The sequence below is a fragment of the Sceloporus occidentalis genome, unplaced genomic scaffold (assembly GCF_023333645.1).
Source record: "Sceloporus occidentalis isolate IW3139 unplaced genomic scaffold, rSceOcc1.0.p SCAF_16, whole genome shotgun sequence".
Taxonomy (NCBI): Eukaryota; Metazoa; Chordata; class Lepidosauria; order Squamata; family Phrynosomatidae; genus Sceloporus; species Sceloporus occidentalis.
The window spans coordinates 12,584,213-12,605,610 of record NW_028316996.1 but is presented as its reverse complement, the minus strand read 5'-3'; the positions used below and the strand labels follow the sequence as shown (position 1 = coordinate 12,605,610).

The window sequence follows — 21,398 nt, the reverse complement described above, 5'->3', positions numbered from 1 at the left end:
ATTTGCTCCAGCTTGTCTGTGCTATGGTTGCCCCTTGCTCGTCCCTCCAACATACACTATGTAAACACACTTACACGAATTTACACATGCTAACACATACAATTATACTCACCAACACAAATGTACACACTCATTCTGACACGCATACTCTCTCATCTCACACCACTCATGCTAACACATACCCCATCTCACACTACTTACACATACATGCTCACACTCACTTACACATATACATCTATGCTCACACACACACTTACGCAACCACATCCATGCTCATACACACATAGACATGCATGATCACATACACTTATACATAGACGTGTATACTAACAAGCACTTATATAGACATGCATTCTCACATGCATACAAACATGCATACCTCCTGCCACCCGTACCTTCTTACCTTTCCTGCAGATTTTGTAGCATGGGAGCAGCATTGGTTTAACCGCAGGGTCAATTGACATAACCTGACCCTACTGTGTGCCTCTCTCTCTCCATGCCAGTTCAAAGTTGTTTAGAAAGAACCCTCCTGACCTGGACAAGTGCGGTTGAGGTCAGAAGGGCCTTTTCCTGAACAATTTTGAAGTGTTACGAAGATAGACAGGAATAAGTGGTTGCAGGGGTCGCCCAGGCTCCCTAGAGTGGCACCCCTGCCATTCCTGTAGTTATACCACTGCCGAGCAGTGCTAGTCACCAGGAGATTACTAGATTCTCGGGCTCCATTCAATGTAAGCTTTGGCTCCTTGCTTAATTATTACATAAAAGGAATACAACCGCACCTCCTTCCGGCTGCAGTGGAAGTTGTCTACACAAATCGCGTAGACGTCTAAATGCTGCCCCGGCTACACACCGGGGACTCAGAAGCACCGGTGAGTGGGGGGGCAGGAGGATCCGGATCTTAGTTTCATAGTCAGACCTAGTTGAGGTCTGATTATAGGACGAGGGGTACTTTTCAGAACATTTGAAAACACCTTGTCTTATAATCGGGCAAATACGGTATATATTATCCCAGATACATTAACTGAAAGCAAAATGTATCACTGTTTTGTTTATCACATTCCTGTTTTCTGATTATTTTTAGCTGGAAAATTGTGACCTGCTGAGACCCACTCCTATTGTGCCACCAATCAGCCCAAGCATAGGTGTTCTCCGAAATATTTCGCTAAAGGTTACCCCAGATATTGCGAATGGAGAGATTGGTTTCACCAGCAATCAACCCATTGTTGTATCAGAGCCAGAAAATTCATCCTTTGAGGTGGTAAGAAGATTGCCAATGTTTTGAAATACAAAAGTATCATAGCTCATTTTTAGTATTCCAGTAGTTAAATCAATATTACAGCCCAAGTAACATGGTTATCTTGTGCTTTAAAAAAATATGCATGTCCCAGATGGTTAACTTATCAAATATTCCTGCTGTTACTGTTGATCCAAAAGAAGGATAAATGGGTAATATGCTTGTGTTTGTAATAATTCTCTGAAATATTATTGTATACCCTATAAAAAAAAGGGATACACATCATATCTGTACCTGATATACAGAACTTTTGAGGTCTTAAATTGAAAGTTATGTGTGTGATATTACTATCAATTTATAATGGGCAGAAAAGTTATCCCTCTTTATATTAAATATAGTTACATGGTTACATAGTAAATAAGGTTGAAAAAAGACCTAAGTCCATCAAGTTCAACCCTTCTACCTAACCTTCCTATTCTTGATCCAAATATATCATACTTCTTTGATTCTCAATCTATGGTATGTGTGTACTTTGGGGTACTTATGATGGACTCATAGACATGTATGCCAGTGTTGTTTCAGTACTGATAAATACACACTAATGTACCTTTCCTATCCTGACCTTTTGCCCTGTCTTGTAATGTCGCTCACAAAATGTATCCCTAAAATCGCATCTTGGATGGCATTCTACAACCTAAAGCTCAGTATCTCTAAAACTGACCTGTTGGTCTTCTCTATCCCCTGTCTCTTCTACCCCCAGTTACTGATATCTCCATTCCATTTCACAGTTCTTCATTCTACCCAACAACCATGCTTTGGTGTTACTCTCTTCTGACACATCACATTCAGTGCAGTCACCAAATCCTGCCATCTGCGCCTAAGAAATCTCTTGAATCTGAACACAACTGAAATGCTAATATCTTTTTGGATTACTGCAACTCATTACTAACTAGCCCACCTCTCTCCAGCTTTTCAACAGTCCAGTCCATTCTTCATACCTCTCTCAGACTAGTGTTTTTATGCCATAGCTATTCAGCTGCTCCACACTGTGCCACGTTTACTACCTCTGAACTCCTGATCTTTACTTACAGGCCCCTTAACAAAATGGTACCCCTATATGTCTGCTTTTATATTTAAATACTCCCCTAATCTTTTTTTATTCTTATGACTCCTTTTTTCAGGTTTCTATTGCTCTACATCGAGATGGAACTGGAGGAGATGCTGTTGTTTTCTGGAGTCTGAAACCATCAGGCTTGAATGCAAATGCCATTACTCTGGGTGACTTAGGTCCTTTCAATGGATCTGTGATGTTTTTTTCAGGGGAAAGCAACACATCTATAAATATAACAATCAAAGCAGATGAAATTCCTGAGATTAACGAAACCGTTGTAATATCACTAGACAGGTAAACTAAAATGTGTATTAATTTATCTAGATATAGTAACATTTACCTTATATTTTTTTTTCTTCTCTTGTTCCCACTGTATGACAGATGGTAGCCAACATTTGAAAACCACTAAGCTTAGTCTATTCATTAATTTCACATAGGTAATTTTTAGGATACCCTATTTCTCTGGTTTAGAAACTGTTTCTCAAAATTAACAAATCAAGTCCAAAGCCATTCATGAATCTTAGTACCTTTTCCTCTGTAATTAATATAAAGTGCTAACTACAAAGATTGTAATTAGTCTGTAATTCTTGACCAGAACTGGTTTGCAGCAGGGTGAGAACAATTAGGAACAATAGTGTTAGGGTTGTAGTTGACAAGCTTGAATGTATTTCCCTGAGTACTAAATAAGGTTTCATGCATGTTCAGATCTTTTGGGATCTTCAGACCTTGTTTATGGCATATCACTGACTAATCAAGAACCCGAAATATATGGAACACTGACTGCAAATTGTCATGTCTTCAATAGTCGAGGGATAAGCCAAATGGCAAATGATTTAGGTAAACTGGAGAAATGGTCAGAGCTGTGACATCTGGCATTTAATGTGGATAAATGCAAAGTAATGCATCTAGGGCCTAATGGTTCTTACCTGACATCACTCTCTGTGTTTCTATTAAAAACATTGCTAAAATTCATGCCTGTCATGGCAATCTATGACTATTGACAAATCTGAAGGTCAAGGCTTCTGAAGACACAAGTAATCAAGAGAGAATTTAGGGCCACTAAAGTGATAAATGGTGCCACTAACAAAACATACCAGGAAAGACTTTATGTACAGCCATGACACAAATATACATTTTCACAAAGTCTGCTGCCTCAGTTTAGATGATGGCAATATGCATATACTCCAGAATGTTATGAAGAGTGATCAGATGAATTGCAATCAATTGCAAAGTCCCTATTTGCCATGAAAATAAATTCAATCCCCAAAAAACATTTCCACTGCATTTCAGCCCTGCCCCAAAAGGACCAGCTGACATCATGTTAGTCATTCTCTTGTTAACAGAGGTGAGAGTGTTGACATGGACAAGCCTGAAGAGTGGAAGCTTTAAAAGGAGGGTGGTGCTTGGAACCATTATTCTTCCTCTAGTGACCATGGTTACCTGCAAGGAAACACGTGCTGTCATCATTGCTTTGCACAAAAAGGGCCTCACAGGCAAGGATATTGCTGCTAGTAAGATTGCACCTAAATCAACTATTTATCTGATCACCAAGAACTTCAAGCAGGCAGGTGTGAGTGCATCTGCATGCACAGTGAGGCGAAGACTTTTGGAGGATGGCCTGGTGTCAAGAAGTGCAGCAAAGCAGCCACTTCTCTCCAGGAAAAACATCAGGGACAGACTGATATTCTGCAAAAGGTACAGGGATTGGACCACTTCTCTGATGAATCCGCTTTCCGATTGTTTGGGGCATCTGGAAAAAAGCTTATCCGGAGAAGACAAGGCGAGCGCTACCATCAGTCCTGTGTCATGCCAACAGTAAAGCATCCTGAGACCATTCATGTGTGGAGTTGCATCTCAGTCAAGTGAGTGGGCTCACTCACAATTTTGCCTAAGAACACAGCCATGAATAAAGAATGGTACCAACACATCCTTCAAAAGCAAATTCTTCCAACCATCCAAGAACAGTTTGGTGACGAACAATGCCTTTTTCAGCATGATGAAGCACCTTGCCATAAGGCAAAAGTGATAACTAAGTGGCTCAGGGAACAAAACATCGAAATTTTGGGTCCATGGCCAGTAAACTCCCCAGACTATAATCCCATTGAGAATTTGTGGTCAATCCTCAAGAGGAGGGTGGACAAACAAAAACCTACAAATTCTGACAAACTCCAAGCATTGGTTATGCAAGAATGGGCTGCCATCAGTCAGGATGAGACCCAGAAGTTAATTGACAGCATGCGAGGGCAGATTGCAGAGGTCTTGAAAAAGAAGGGTCAACACTGTAAATATTGACTCTTTGCATAAACTTAATGTAATTGTCAGTAAAAGCCTTTGACAGTTATGAAATGCTTGTAATTATACAGTTTACCATACTAACATCTGACAAAAATATCTGAGAACAGTGAAGCAGCAAGACCCATACTTGTCTCATTCTCAAACCTTTTGGGTACTGTATACACCGTAGAAGAGTGAAGATAGACGAAGCATTTAAGTAGAAGCCAGAACAAAGTGACAGATCGGGTCCTGTAGTTTACAGCCACTGGCTGGAGACGCATGGCTACGTGTTGTAACAATATAAAAATATGTAGCTGTGTGTATCCTGCCAGTGGATGCCCATGTATCAGTTAGTGGCTGCTGGCTTTCAAGTGACAAGGCCACCTTCCATCTCCGGTCTTGTCCTGGAATAGTGCAAACAAAAACTGGATTTCAAGAAAACTTCAGATGTGCATAAAGTTATGCTAAACAATTCAAAAGGTTCTGAATGGGTCAACTAGTTCTCTCATTTTCAATATATTCATGCCAACTTTCAAGCAGTGCCTACACACATATACCAGTCATATGGTGAAAACCCCTTGCTAGTGGATGGTATAATAATTACATGTTATTAGCAGTAGGTGTTATTAGTACCTAAGACATGAGGGCCCTGATACATTACCAAGTACTTAATACTTACAGTCTATCAGTGAAGCAGCATTTACACCGACAGACATTGCATTTGTATGGAAATACAAGAACAGTGTGCACTTAATACCTACGGAACCCTGCAAATTGTGCGATTTCTTCCATGGAAATTAGAAAAGCTACAAATTATATAGCAGTTGACACTAACAAAGCAGGGTTTAAATTTGCTGATGAGAAAGAAATGTGTCTGAATAAATAGAAAACCCTGTCCCCCATGTTCCAGCTGTGACTAGGCATGTTTCAAAGCAGTAAATGTGAATGAGTATAAAACAAACCCAGGGTTCTGTATCACAGGATGATCAAAGGGAATACATCAGGAATTAGAGGTCCTACGCTGGATCACAGCAGTAAGATTATTCTTAATTACTGTGACAGTGTTAACAAAAGAATGTAGAAAGTGTAAAAAAAGTGTAAAGTACAGAAAGAATGTACATTTTTCTAGCTCATATTATAATATGATTGCAAGTCACCTTAAAGAGAAGACATTCACACACAATCACAGCTATATAGATAAAACAGCAAGATGGGGTTTTTATATTGAGATTAAATGTATGTTGATGAATGAAAGAAAAAAAACTGATGAATGATGAATGAAAAAATAAAGGACTGTACATTTGCTTTTAAATGTTTCGATGATCCAACCTGAAAAACTAATTTCCTAAAATGAATGTGTACCACTTATGTAATCCATACAAATTATCTAATATTTAAAATCTATCCATATAATGACATTTTTGCGGGTTTCATTTTTATTTGGTTTGGCTACCAGGTTTGACTTTAACTTGCATGGTGGCCATTTTGCTGTTACTAACTAGGAGTTAAAATCACAGAACAATATGTAAAAGCTATGTACCTTCCAAAATTAGTATAAAAGTATTTCAAAATGAAAATGCTAAACACGGACTTTCAATACAAGCATTATTTGTATTTCTTTATTTCCTAAACTGTAAACTTCTTGTGTTTATGTAATTGTATTGCCCTCTGAGTGGTGTAGTTCTGAATATGTTTGGATAAGAATTGTTCAGTTTATTTGGATCGTGGTTTTACACAGAGCTTGGCAGATGTCCTGCAAGAATAAAGCTGGCATTAGAGGCTTTGAATAGGTCTTGACATGCTGCTTGGTCTTGGGTCATCTCTCATTAAGGAGCACTGACAATTTGTATTCTAGCTTTTGTAGGCAGTGCAGCACCCAGCAAATAATGCCTACATCGCTATGTGTGCAGGAGAAATAAAACTGTCTCTTTTACCTTTATCCTCCTTTATTGAGGTTTTGGCAAAGTCTACTTGTTTTTCTTCATATCCGCTCTCTGTTTTGCCAGGGTAGAAACTGAGAGATTTGTGGTATACTTTGGGTAAGTGTAGTGGATTGACTCATTTGATATATATCAATGCATGCCTGTCTCTCAACTGTGTTTGCATGCAGATTACATGCTTTGCATGGTTTGGTGCCTAGACTTTAGATACGAACGTTATTTTAAATGTCTGCTTTGTGTGTTCATATGAATCTCCAATAAGGAGGAGGGTCCCTGATGAAATAACTAAAAATTAAGGTTAAAAGCGATGACATTTCAGTAAGATTGGTCGATTCATTTGCCATGTTTAACCAACATTACAAAGTGATTTGTTGGTTTTGGGTGTGATGGGTCCAACAACCTGTGGGAGTTTTTCTTTATATTTTCACTCTGGCCAATCAGCATTTACAAGGGGAAGGAGCAATCCGTATATATACACTGCTCAAAATAATAAAGGGAACACTTAAACAACACAATGTAACTCAAAGTCAATCACACATCTGTGAAATCACACTGTCCACTCAGGAAGCAACACTGATGGACAATCAATTTCACTTGCTGTTGCGCAAGTGGAACAGACAACAGGTGGAAATTATAGGCAATTAGCAAGACACCCCCAATAAAGGAGTGGATCTGCAGGTGGTGACCACAGACCACTTCTCAGTTCCTATGCTTCCTGGCTGATGTTTTGGTCACTTTTGAATGCTGGCGGTGCTTTCACTCTAGTGGTAGCATGAAACGGAGTCTACAACCCACACAAGTGGCTCAGGTAGTGCAGCTCATCCAGGATGGCACATCAATGCGAGCTGTGGCAAGAAGGTTTGCTGTGTCTGTTAGTGTAGTGTCCAGAGCATGAAGGCACTACCAGGAGACAGGCCAGTACATCAGGAGATGTGGAGGAGGCCGTAGGAGGGCAACAACCCAGCAGTAGGACCGCTACCTCCGCCTTTGTGCAAGGAGGAGCAGGAGGAGCACTGCCAAAGCCCTGCAAAATGACCTCCAGCAGGCCACAAATGTGCATGTGTCCACTCAAACGGTCAGAAACAGACTTTGCTGATACCATTTTTACTTTTCAGCAGGAGTTACAGAAGGATGAAGGGTGAGACAGTCAGTGACAGTTAATTAACTTAAAAGAGGCTGAGATTGATCCTTAATATTTGCTCATCTACCATACTGCAAATCAAGTCAATAGTTTAGCGCAGAAAGTTTACTAGGGTGGATTGGAGAAGCTGAAGTGTGTTGTATATGAGTTAGTTATTGATATACAGGGACTGCAGCAGACTTTTTTTTCATTTATTTTAGGGCTGATTTTTTTACTTGAAAAATTAACTTAGGCAAAACATTTAGTTTTTTGACATGACAAAACAATAACTCATTAAAAATATGTGTGACACAATTAGGTGTTTGACTGTGCTTGCACACAGTTTGTGTTATAAAACCCATTTACTCTACCAGCAAAACCTCTAGTTTGTGGACAACTCAAAAAACATTGTTCTATTCATTGATAATATTGGCAACACAATCAGGCATTTGGCTGTCATTGCTCACAGTGTTACACGGTTTTAGTTGTTAAAATACTGTTCCAAGCAGTGTTTGTTAAGACTGTAGAGCCACTAGCAAAACCTCAAGTTTGTGGTCAATGCAAAACAATTTTTACAGTCAAGTACAAAATGTTTGGAAATGTCTGTGAGAAGGAGTAAGATAATGACTTACCTCATCCATCAAGTTCAGCCCTTCTGCCTATCCTTGCTTTTGGTCCACAAGTAGGCAAAAAAAAAAGATCCATGCATAAGCTATTTTTCGCATTATGTTCTTCTTGACCACAAGCGGCAATCAGAAGCTCTAAAATATTAAATGTTTACTGTATTATTCATAACCCTATATGTTATGCTATTTCCTTGCCTTTTTTAAAGCGTCTGTTTGTATTTGATAGGATCATCTCATACCTTTATCGTAAAGAATCCCTTCCTTTGTTCTCTGTAAAATTTTCGCAGATCACAGCTCACTGGAGAGCTCTTTATATTATCCCTGCAACATATTTTTACTTACAACCAATGAGTCACAGAGGGGTCATGTGCTGGTGATGTGGTGGGATCCAGGGCCAAGTTAGCTTCTATGATTAAGCACAGAATAAAACCACTACCAGTGTAACCACAACTATCTCTAATGCTACCACTGCCACAAGCACTCCCCAGAGCAAAGATGGGCAGACACAGTGAGATGATAGCAGCAGATCTATTTTGGTCCAGAATAAGTGAGGAAGAAGAGGGACGTAAGGACGCTGGGTGCCGGATCAGGTAGGAGTCTTGATGCAGGGGCAGGTTGAGATTCAGAGCATAGCCGTAGGCAGGGTGATAATGTATCCAGTTCTGGGCTGTGCCCCACTTTAGCCTTAGTCCTTCTCGGGACCAGAAAGCTGTTATCTGCCCAGGCCTTTTCATAATGGCCCAGAAGTTGCTTTTATGTCCACCAACCTGTGTCCAAAGTGAGAGGGTTTTCTCTGTGACAGACAACATCCTCAACCCCCAGAGAACACAGCTTTTACCACATCTGGTAGGTGGCTTTTTTTCATTCTCCCCAAATTAGGTTACCCAACACTCAATATTCAAAGTGAGTGAGGTTCTTGTGCTTCTGGGGGATTAGTTATTTTTATCTTTAAAATATTGGGAAATTCAGTCCAGCACCAAGATGCTACATGTGCATACTTCCAGCGTCTGTCCAGGCTACATGTCTTACAGCTGCTACCTTCCTTACTCTGGGGTGGTCAATTCTTTTAATTCTTTAAATATTGTGGAAATTAAGTCCTGCATCAAAGGGCTGCAGGTGTCTATCTGCCAGTGCCTATGCAGGCCACATGCCCTTCTGCTGCTGCTGCTGCTGCTGCTGCTGCTGCTCCGCAATCTCCTTCATTAGGTGTGATTTTGTTGTCAGCACATTCATGTAATTTACATATTTTTGGGGGAGATTCAGTGCCCTTCTGTACCGTGGGGCTGGATGTATCTACCTGCCTGTGTATTCCCAGTGCACTACCACTACTGCCACCATATCACTTTCCTTGCTCGATTAATCCAAATGGTACAAAGTTTGGAGAAATTTAGTCCCGTAGCATGATGCTTGATGTGTGTATATTGGTGCAGTGTTGATCCTGCAGTGCATTATGCTGTTTGGATCTTTTTCTAAACCTTGACATGGTGCATGCTGTAGGTGAAAGTCCAGAAGATGTCAGGGACCCCTGCTTTGGGAACATGTCCCAAATGTTTCCAAATCAAAAATGGCCCTTTGAATTTCATCAGAAGGGTCATAAAAGGAAATTCGTTGCCTGAATACAAATGTGACAAAAAAACAAAACAGAAACGATTTTGCTTGCCTTGCACAAGTCTATTAGTGAAGTTATAATGTTGAAAAACAATATTTCACCTCTGAAATAGCTCAGAGGAGCCCTGTACAAAGAATATTTAAATCAGTGAGAGTTCTTGAAAATTGTCATTGATTAAACTATGAGTTATGCACAGCCAGCGTGGCACATAATGAATTCAGGTAGTTGAAAGCTGAACCTTCCTGCAAATTCTCCTTTTAACCCCCTTTTAACTTCAGTGAAGAAACCTGAAGTATAAGCGATGCATGAAAAGTTCAACGTTTATTTTGCTGCCGTCATATCATGTACACATGTACCTGCAGCACCCTGCCTGGTAAACATGGAGTGAAATAATTGTGTAAATACATTTTAGGGTCAATGTGGAAAATCAAATTCTGAAGTCAGGATTTACCAGCTGTGAACTGACGATTCTGGAAAACGATGACCCAGGAGGAGTGTTTGAATTTTCCCCTTCATACAGAGGGCCATATACTGTAAAAGTGAGTATAACAGAATCGAAATTCTTGCGATACACGACTGAAATCTCAACATAAATCCCATTTGCCGAAAACTCTTATAGTTTCTTACACGAGAGCATATTAAAATGCAATCAAATAATAAATGGAAGCTACTGCATATGAATAATATATTCTAATAGTGGTGTAACCTTCGGTTCCTACTCTCTTGATGTATTCTAATGACACAAGACCTCTGAGTGCATGTGTTCTTTAAATTAGGTCATGATTACCAGTTTCTGAGTCCATTAAATACCACAAGATGTATTCAGATTGAAGGACGGTCTTGAATATTGTATCAACATGCTTTTGGCTATCTATTTAGTTATTAACCTTTGGTATGGTAGGTAGGAACAATGTTTTATGAAGTTGTATCATGTTAACATAAATAACACAATATGTTCCATAACAGTGCTAGAAAAAAATGTTTGAAAAGGCTGATTTAGATTTTCTAACTTTTGTTTGATGCTATCCGGACCTTACATAGGAAATCTTGTAGTAAGGAAGCATCATACTTACAACTGCCAGATAGGCTAACCCTGAAAGTAGATCGATTCTGGATCTAATTTAATGTAAACACCTAATTTAATGTAAACACCTAATAATTCCTAATAATGGATGGCTATGTTTGTTATCTGCTTATGTGAGTGATTAACTGATGATACATAATATGTATTCTGCATCCCTATTTCCTCAGGAAGGAGGCTCTGTTGAGCTTAGAATTGCTCGATCCAAAGGTATTCTTGTTAAACAGTTCCTGCGCTACACCATTGAACCAAGAGACAGCAATGAATTCTATGGAAACACTGGGATCTTAGAGTTTAAGGCTGGTGAAAAGGAGATTGTAATTACCCTGCTAACCAGAATGGATGGTATACCAGAGGTATTAGACATCATTTATCTCTAGCTGCACGTTTTTCGAGAAACCTTTATGTAGAGGTTAAATTTGTCCACAACTACAACCTAAAGGTTTCAAAAAGAGGTGGCATGAACTTCCACAGCAACGTGTCCAACACATGATTAAATAGTGATTAAGAAGCTGAGAAGCCTCATTCACATCTCACACGATTGATAACAGTGTGAAAATTCTCTGACACCTATTTAGCATAAATAACCAATCATTTGGCAATTACACAGGACTGTTATGCCCTGATCCCCGGCTTTTGTTATCAGCTTTCTGTGGTACATGTGAGATGAATGTGAATTTCAGTGTTGATTTATTTCACTGTCTTGTTGTTAAGGATATAGCTACACAGAAAAGAAATAATTTGACAATACAGACGGCATTGTGCTCTCTTTTCATTCTTTCTGACAAATGTATTACGTAAAAAAGATGATATTCTCTTCGAATGATATAGTTTTCTAAAATTAATATGTATTCTTTATTTTATCAATTTTTAATTTTAATTAAAATATTGTATACACAAACTTAAGGAAAGTTCATCTACGTAAGATAAAAAATGTAATTAATAAAATTCTATGGATAAGTTTAGATCGATGTAAATATTTTAATATTATTTTTAATTGCCAAGAGAATGGAAAACTGTACTTTATAAGTACAACAAATTATACTAGGTTGTGGACCGATTTGAGATCTGTTATTATCCAATATAAAAATATTAATGGGAGTTGATATAGCCAGAATAAAGAAAAAAAACAGTTTGCAACAAGAAACACATTTAGAAAAATAGAGGATAAAAATATGCATTTTAAAGATAAAACAAACAGGTATGGACTGCTTATTTTGAGTTTTAGAACATAAAAAAATAAATTTTGTAATAGTAAAACAAACACGGTTACTATGTTTTTTTTCAAGCTGGATGAGATGTATTCTGTCGTGCTAAGCAGTCATGGAGAATATCCAAGCACTCTGGGAGAAGCCCGAAGAGTCAACATAACTATCTTGAAAAATGATGACCCCCATGGCATCATTGAGTTCTCTCCCAATGGAACTGTGGAGAGCATTAATGAAAGCAAAGGAGAAGACATCTATTATGGTATCTCCCTTTTATTTGTTAATGAAATTGTTGATATATGAATATGCATTTGCGCTTGCAGTGTTGCAGTAACCAGTATCAGTAATGTGGGTTATATCACTTTGTTTTGGACGTAATGTGTTTACATTTAATAGTGGCTCATAACTAGCTGTCTATTTATAGTAAAAAAAAAAAATATATATATATATATATGGGTCAAGGAATCGGAAGTCAGTCTTCCAAAAAGCCCCTCTTTGAAACCCAAATCCGTCTACCCCACTTTCCTCCTCAATAATGTAGAATCAAACTGCGGAAAGTGTATTTATAAATACAACTGTAACAAAAAAATATATAGTTATTATTTCAACTTCCCTACTCAGTTGCATAAATATCTGTCAATAGGTTACAGTCACATGGGGCAAATCCCTCCCCTCCTAGCTGCTTCCGTAACTATACTTCCTAAAACAAATGTCCCTTTTTGACCTTTTGAAATGTTGGAAGGTATGTCACTAATGAAAGAGACCCACAAACTACAGGGTTAATTTAAGAAATCAGAGTTTCTTTAGATGAAGTTTGTGTTTGGCCATTGATGTTAATTAGTTGTTTCTTGCTAGATACTAGTTTGGAACTGTAATAGTATAGTTTTCTTCTCTTTGCCTTTCTACCAAAAATAGTTATACTTGCATAAAGATAATATTCTATAACTATATATTTAAAAGAAGGTGTGTGACTGAGCCTATTCATATTTCTTTTTCAGCTAACTTTGAAGTAATACGAAAACAAGGACGTTTTGGTCATATAAGTGTTCCGTGGATACTCATTCCTAATTCAACTGATGATGTGTATCCCACAAGTGGTGTTCTTCACTTTGGAGATAATGAGTTTTCAAAAACCATAAGTATTTTATCCCTTTCAGATGAGGTGAGCAACTTTGCTTACATCAAATCATTCATATTGATAATGTACTGTATATTACGAAATATCACTTCATATTCTAACAACTGAAGTACAGGAATAATTAGGAATATCAGTTGTTGATTACCATGGTGATAAGGTGAAAGATATTATGACCAAACAGTATATTTTATGCCACTCTGAATGCTCTTAATCCCTCATCTGCTATCAGTGCCAAAATGTTTGCATTTTTTGAGACATCATAAGTGTAATATCTAATCCTGCTAACTCACCCTCCTTTAATTTATCATACTGTGTAATTGTCCCTGAAGGCTTAGCCACTAGTTCAAATGACCTTGTAGGCACTGGAGCGTACCCATTGCCACTGCCTGTGGATGCCTATAAACATGGACATGACATCAAGGCACAAAGCCTGAACATAAGTACCATAGACCAACCTACTTGTAAACACATTATGCATTCTATAGACAATGAAAGCCTTAAACTATGCAAATATTCTAGAATATGCACATTAGGTTAAAAGTTTTGTTATTGGTCAAAAATGCTTTTAGCGTATATGGTATAATTCAATATTATAATGTCTATACATACTTCATTGTGTGCTCTAGATCCCAGAAAACAAGGAAACATTTACCCTTATGCTTCTCAATCCATCTGGTAGTGCAAATCTTGGAAACATTACCAACGCTAAGCTGGAGATAAATAAAAACGATGATCCTGTTTTCTTTGCAGGTATTTCATTTTCGCTGGGGAATAGTATGATTTAATTCATTGTGGCGGCATGCATAGATTGACTCTGGTACCGGTATAGAAAAATGTTTGCTACTGATGCGGCACCTATTATTACTTAATATTGATTTATGATTATTATTATTTCTCTTAAGCTAGTACGATATGTTTTATTGCACTTTTACTATTTTATTCATTGATAAACAAAATAAAAAACCATTTAGGTTTTACCTATGTGGCAATGGGGTAACCAATTATTTAGCATAATGCTTCAATATGGCGTTAAGCATTAATTAGCATAACTTCAGTTCTAGTTAAAATTGTTATACTGCTGTACTGTTACGCTCAACAGAAAAAAAACAAACGTTTTATTGGGTAGCAAATTGATCAACTTTGTAATCCACATATTGATAGTGATCTCTCGTTTTATCCCAGAACCTGTTGAGATATGGATTGAAGAAGGTCAGGCCGCCAACTTTACAATTGTAAGAAATGGGTCTACTGATTTTAAGTCATCGGTCACGTATATTACTGTCAATGGACTAGCCAGTGCCGAAGGAGGAGACTTTAATTACACTTCTGAATGTATCTTTACTTTTGACGTTGGTGAAAGATTTCAGAAGATAATAGTTTATACCAATGAAGATGACATTCCAGAAACAGATGAGCCCTTTTATATTATGCTTCTCAATGCCACAGGTCAGAATTACCATGACATTTAATTTCAACTATAGATGATATTATTTTTATATATATATATATATATATATATAAACTCAGTGAAATCATGCTTAAATGTTTCTCTTTTTTTACTTCTATTCACAAAACTGCAAGTTGCCTGCAAGCTGGCTTAAAATATGAGTTGGACAAAAGGCCAGCTACAAAATTCCCTAAAGTCAACTCACATTAGCAGTAAAAAATAAATAAAAAACAACTCATATACACTTTCATGTAGGAGATGTGCGTTGAGAAAATCACGCAAACAGGCGCGAGGTAGGTTTGCGAGTTTCAGGCAAGGACATATAAATTCACATTGAATTTATGGCTGTAACTTGCCAAATTATATATGCCCTTGCAAATAACTTGCAGATTAGTGAATGCAACTGAAGTCAAGTGTGGTCAGTCAAATTAACCCTCAACTTGACTCACCATTTGACTTATCTAACAGGCCCTTTTGTAGTTCCTGGAATTCCATGTATCAACAGGGTGCTTGTTCTACACATATCCTATTCAAGTTATTGGACATGTTTAATGTTTCAAAATATATACCTCATAATATTAATGTGTATATCATTATCTAATAGTTAACGTAAAATGTTTATTTTATCCTACAATACATACAACCTTTTTCTAACAATACTGTTTGCCTCACATTTCTACTATTTTTTTCTTATGTTTTTCAACAATATGAATGGTAAATTGATTTGTTTCCTTATAATTCTGACAACTTTATAATTTTATGGTAACATATGTGTGTTTTTGCCATTAGGTGACACAGTGGTGAGCGGACATGGTAAAGCTACAATTTTTATTAAAGCTAATGATGATCCCAATGGAATATTTTACCTTGAACAGATTGAGAAGACTGTTGAGGAAGGGTCAACTAATAATTTTAAGTAAGGAATATTACAAATATTAAGGATAATACACATGATATATTATTTAATCATAATAATAATTAAAAGATAAAGTAATAATTTAATAGTGATACTTGTGTAGGTTGTAAAGGAAAAAATGCAAGGTAGTGATAAATTTTTATCACAGTTAATACCACCAACCTTCAACCCTGCCCCATGGTCTAAGAGTCCAGTCACAGCTCTGTTGAAACGATTGTAATTCAGTTGCTTGTGATTTATCATAAACCTGTACAAAGAAATAGGGACTGATACATATAATTGTGAAAAATATAAATCAAGGATTGCAACCACCCTAAAACTTTCCCTTTAATGTCAAAGCTATTCTATTTAAATGCAGTATTTAATTTATCTCATTTAGCTCATTATATGTTGTCTTTGGACATATTGATAAATCTGCTAATTCTGTTTCAGGGTGGTGAGGAGCAGAGGACATTTTGGTACTGTACTGTTACACTGGCAGGTCTTGAAGAACAATTCTGCTTTACAACCGGGACAGGAGTTTTATGAATCTTCAGGAACGCTTTGGTTCAAGGATCAAGAGGAATTCAAATATATAACCTTGCAGGCACTTTCTGATCAACTTCCTGAATTTAATGAATTTTACACTTTAAAACTAGTAAATGTTACAGGTAGATTAAGTTATCTCACTTGATTATTGAATTATTGTGTTATTGAGGTTTTCTGTTCTTATGGGGTTTTTTTTGAGGGGAGGGGCAGATTGTATAAAACATTTCTTATTATTTTGTCTGTGCTTCTGTTATGAGGACACTGGACACACATACATTAGAATAGGCTTGTTAAGGTTTTCTCCTGGCCCATATCCTACAGCAATCTATACACATAGTGTACATTACATCTCTTATTTATATAGAGCTTGGGAGACCTGGCAAACAGAGTGGTAGGGTGTGCGACCAGATTGTACCTTATAAACACACCAAAGGTGTATTATACTTAACTTTCATGTACACATCAGTGCAGTATCCAATGCAGTTCAGTAGTAAAATATGTAAAAAGCAAAGAAACAGGGAATCTCATGGCACAATAAAAATATCAACCATATCTGTGTATAAGGAAATTCAAATGTTCACTTACACTTTTTAGAGGTCCTTTGTGTTGCTCTTGGACTCTCTGGTCACCTTTATTGCTTCCTCCCAAACAGTAGCTCCGATAAAATATGAGATGAACCAGTTAGTAAGAGGTAATAGTTTTAATTCAATATAAAAAAAAAACTAAAACACATAAAAGCTCATTTTCACAATCCTGCATTGCCACCAACATTCTGGTTAAAAGTTCAATCTCATCCTCAATTCAAGGCTACATTTGGCTCGGTAAAAACCAATATAATTTGTTTACTATATAATGGTGATTCAACTAATAAGAAAATACGGTAGTTAAAAGTAGTGATCTTAAGTGTATTAATTCAAATCCAAATATTGTTATGAATGAGTTTGCCATTTGTCTATCCTTTTATTTGTTTATTTAATGTATTTTTCTATAATTGCTGTACATATCGTTAAAACAGGTGGCATCCCAGGTCCCGGTGGGCGTTTGGCACAAACAAATCTCACAGTAACGGTTATGATACCATTCAATGATGACCCTTTCGGAGTATTTGTTTTAAGTCCAGAGAGTCAGAATCGTGAGATAGCAGAAGATGTGCTTTCAGAAGATGACATGAGCTATGTTACAAGCTTTTCAGTTTGGAGACATCAGGGTACATTTGGAGATGTTAGAGTGGGCTGGGAAATTTACTCCAGCACATTTAAAACCGGCTTTCCTCCGGTGCTGGATCTTTTGCTTGTTGCCTCATTCCCATCTTCTGTACAGTTGCGACCACACATGCGCCGGCATCACAGTGGAACAGATTCGTTGCATTTCAGTGGTGGTGAAGGTGCTTTTGGAGTTATTGAACCACAGTATTACCACAATATGAATACTACTTTGACTAACTTTACCTTCTCAGCATGGGTCATACCAAATGTGGATACTGATGGATTTATAATATCAAAGGACAACGACAATGGAACACTATATTATGGGGTGAAAGTTGAGACAAATAGTTCCTATATCACTTTGCTGCTTTATTATATGACTTATGCATCCAACATGACTTATTTTGCTAAAGCTGGCACCCCAAAGTTTATTCAACAGAATGCCTGGACACATCTTTTGATTACCTTAGATGATGGCTTCATTGAGTTTCATATTGATGGAAACACCATTCCTGGAGGAATCCGGAGCCTCAAAGGCGAAGCAATAATTAATGGTAGGTAATGTATTGTTTTGTTATTATTATATTTTAAAATGAGCATTACTAAAGTGAAAGATTATCTGTGCTTGCTGTTAGCATGTTAATGGTATCATTTGTATGTAGGAAGCATGTGGGTCTGTGCTGATGAAGGTACAGAGCTTGCAACCCTTGTTGCGTTGCCTTCCATGCTTGTAAAAGGGTGATCTCTGAAATCCCAACCAGCTCTGACACTATGTCAGCCATACTGAGAGGGAGGGTGACTCTGTCTTAGACAGGGGCTCACCTGTAGGTATGCCAGTGTTTTGGAACTGGTGTGTTTGAAATCAATCTTCTAATGTATACATGGCAATTGACTATGCATTTGTTCTTCCTGTGACAGGTCCAGGGACTTTACGTGTTGGTGCAGGGTTAAATGGAGACAACAGATACTCAGGAATGCTACAAGATGTGAGAATTTATGAACAGAAGTTATCTCAAGCAGAAATTGCTGAACTCCATGCTACACCAGCAAAGAATGACTTGCATCCAGTGTCTGGCTATTTGGAATATAGACAAGAAGAAAACCATAAGTCTTTCATTGTATCAGCACGAGATGACAATGAAGAAGAAGGAGAAGAAATTTTTATACTAAAATTAGTATCAGTAGTTGGTGGCGCAAGACTTCCTGAAGCAAACAAAACGGCACTCATACGGATTCAGAAAAGTGATAATGCCAATGGCTTGTTCGGCTTCACAGGGCCTTGCATTCCTGAGGTGAGGATTTGTTTAGGGGCTGCGTATTGAGTATGAAATATTATGTTCTATTTGGTCATCATGTAAGTCTCTCCTTAAGAGATACATTTTCCAGTCAAGAACGTTGCTGTTACTAAAAATGTTTTTTTGGGTTTTTTTACATTGTACATTGCTTAAACAGTTCTAAACAGTAAGACAAAGAGACATCTTAAGGCAAGAATGCATGAACATAATAATAATATTTTGGATACATACCTTCACTGGTTAGCAAACATTTTGTGGAATGCAATAATAGCAATATTAATGTTACAAATTCTAGGCATATAGCTGGCCAAGCTTCCTATACCTAGGGAGAAATACTTTTGGTATGTATTTGTACTTGAAAACTAGGAAGCACTATATATATATATATATATATATATATATATATATATATATATATATATATATATATATGATGCTTTTTTGAAATTCTTGGACATTTTGAAATTTTTTGGTTGTTTTAGATATTTGACGGTTATTAAGCATATCTGAATTTCTCTTGGTTTAAGGTCACATTTCTTTTTTATTTTTTTTATTTGTGTATATATACACTAGATGATATAAACTGTACTTAGTTTCTCTTCCATCCTGCATGGACCAAGTACATTCTCCACAACTGAACTCTAATGAAGAGCTGATTCTACCTTTAATTTGGATTTGTGAGCCTGGTGTTGAGACTTTATTGAAGTCAGGGCACTCTCGGGCCAATCAATAGGTCTCTAGCATTACTATGAAAAGCCTAAATGTGAATGTTTATCTATGGGTCCTGACCTGACACTCTGCTTGGATGCTACACATGTAGGGTAATTAACTTGAGTTATCATCGGGTTCATTTTTGTTTTTTCTGTGCTTACAATATTTTATACCTTTTCATTTTGATTTATATATTTATCATTATAGTCTTCCGAGGAAGGGTCTACTATATCTTGTATTGTGGAACGTACACGGGGAGCTCTGGACACTGTATTTGTTTTCTATACCATCACTCCCGTAGACCCTGTTAATTTTAATGACTCTGTTGTGGATTTTACGACCAGCAATGGAAATATCACATTTCTTCCTATGCAGAGATCAACGGTAAATATATTATTTGTTTTGTCATACCCTTGATATTTGAATTATAGTTGACGTTTAAATGCACAGTTTTTGTAGTTGCGCGTCTCACTGAAAATGATGAAATATCGCATAGTGTTTAAGAGAAAATTGTCAATAATAGTTTTGTAATTGTTCAAGGTTTTCATTAAAAAAAAAAGCTGTTATGCCAAAATTTGAATGCTCTATGAGTGCTCTGCAAGTAAGAAATCCCACAATCTTAAAGGAACAATCCGGCATAAACATAAAGATTAAATAGATGCCCATGCAGTTCAGCAATCCCTTACTAAATTCAGAACTTCCCAGCAGTTTCAAACACTAGTACCACGATATATGGTTAGCCAGTGCAAGAATGGGATCTGTAAATAAACAAAGGGTTGCAAATAGATTACTTTGTATTTAGTCACATCCTGTCCAGGCAGTGGAACATAGAATGTTGTCCGTTATGAACTAATGATTAAAACATTAAATGGTCTGTTTTACACATCTTGATCTAGGTTTTAAATCTGAACATTCTAGATGATGACATACCAGAGCTTGCGGAACAATTCCGCGTGTCTTTAGTGTCTGCAGTTTCGGCCGATGGGAAGATCGGGTCCACTCCAAGAAGCGGTGCAAGCATAGACCCTTACAAGGATTCTGAATATGTTACAATAAATGCAAGTGATCACCCATATGGCAAGTATTGTTACCATACTGTATCTACCAGGTGTTAAATTATGGTAAGATTTATTGTAAATGTGCTGGATTGTATGTATGACACTGAGCTATATTCATAAAATGATAAACAGGTTTATCAGAGCATCTCTTTTTTGGCACCAGAAGTCCTGCATAAACTTCCCTGGCAAACATTACACAGTTGTACTTTTTTTGTAATTGCGGTGTATTCCTAATGCATTCAATGGAACCAGGACGGCTAATTAACTAGATTAGTCCTTTCCTCACACATGATGCTGCTAAAATACTAACCCATTCCTTTGTGATCTACTGTCCTCCCATATTCCATCTTTCACCTCTTCAATTCATACTGAACACTTTTCTCAGACTATTTTTTTAATTCTATCACTGTTCATCTTCTGCCTCACTGTGCCAATCCCTCCACTGGCTCTCCAGAATGAAATCTGACCCTTACCTACACATATATTAACAACACTGTGCCACCCTATATCTCTGTACTTATCTCCAGAGATATACGGTATCCTACCATCCTCTTCTTTCTGCCCATTATTTGCATCTCTATTCAAACGTTATTAGTGTCACACAAACCCTTGTGTATCCAGAATATTATCTTTACTCTACCTTCTTCCTCCTCTCTATCCCTTTCTGCCAGACTCCACCAACTTTCTATAACGTTGAATGCTTCCTGAAAACCTACCTATTCAGAGACAATCTGTATCCTGAAAAGAAGGAATCTGTTCCCCTTAACTTTAAAAGCTCCACACCAGTGACTCTACATGACAATCAAGCACCTAACTTGCCCACGTAGCCCCTTATCTTCTGTTACATTCTCACTTAACCTCATCTCACAAGAGCAGGGCCCCTAATTTTATCTTACT

The 21,398-nt window shown here is 37.3% G+C and overlaps 1 protein-coding gene across 1 annotated transcript in view; it reads left to right on the top strand.

The window, feature by feature from the left end:
• Window positions 1-21,398, top strand: part of LOC149303040 (adhesion G protein-coupled receptor V1-like) — a 165,437-nt gene that overhangs the window by 9,376 nt on the left and 134,663 nt on the right. Inside the window, exons 10-23 of the mRNA XM_089481806.1 lie at window positions 1,082-1,258; window positions 2,416-2,639; window positions 10,327-10,453; window positions 11,166-11,351; window positions 12,285-12,465; window positions 13,202-13,365; window positions 13,968-14,091; window positions 14,524-14,787; window positions 15,578-15,704; window positions 16,137-16,354; window positions 17,248-17,991; window positions 18,356-18,729; window positions 19,651-19,827; window positions 20,340-20,520. Coding sequence (XP_089337932.1) covers window positions 1,082-1,258; window positions 2,416-2,639; window positions 10,327-10,453; window positions 11,166-11,351; window positions 12,285-12,465; window positions 13,202-13,365; window positions 13,968-14,091; window positions 14,524-14,787; window positions 15,578-15,704; window positions 16,137-16,354; window positions 17,248-17,991; window positions 18,356-18,729; window positions 19,651-19,827; window positions 20,340-20,520 — 3,268 coding nt within the window. The remainder of the gene's footprint in view (window positions 1-1,081; window positions 1,259-2,415; window positions 2,640-10,326; window positions 10,454-11,165; window positions 11,352-12,284; window positions 12,466-13,201; window positions 13,366-13,967; window positions 14,092-14,523; window positions 14,788-15,577; window positions 15,705-16,136; window positions 16,355-17,247; window positions 17,992-18,355; window positions 18,730-19,650; window positions 19,828-20,339; window positions 20,521-21,398) is intronic.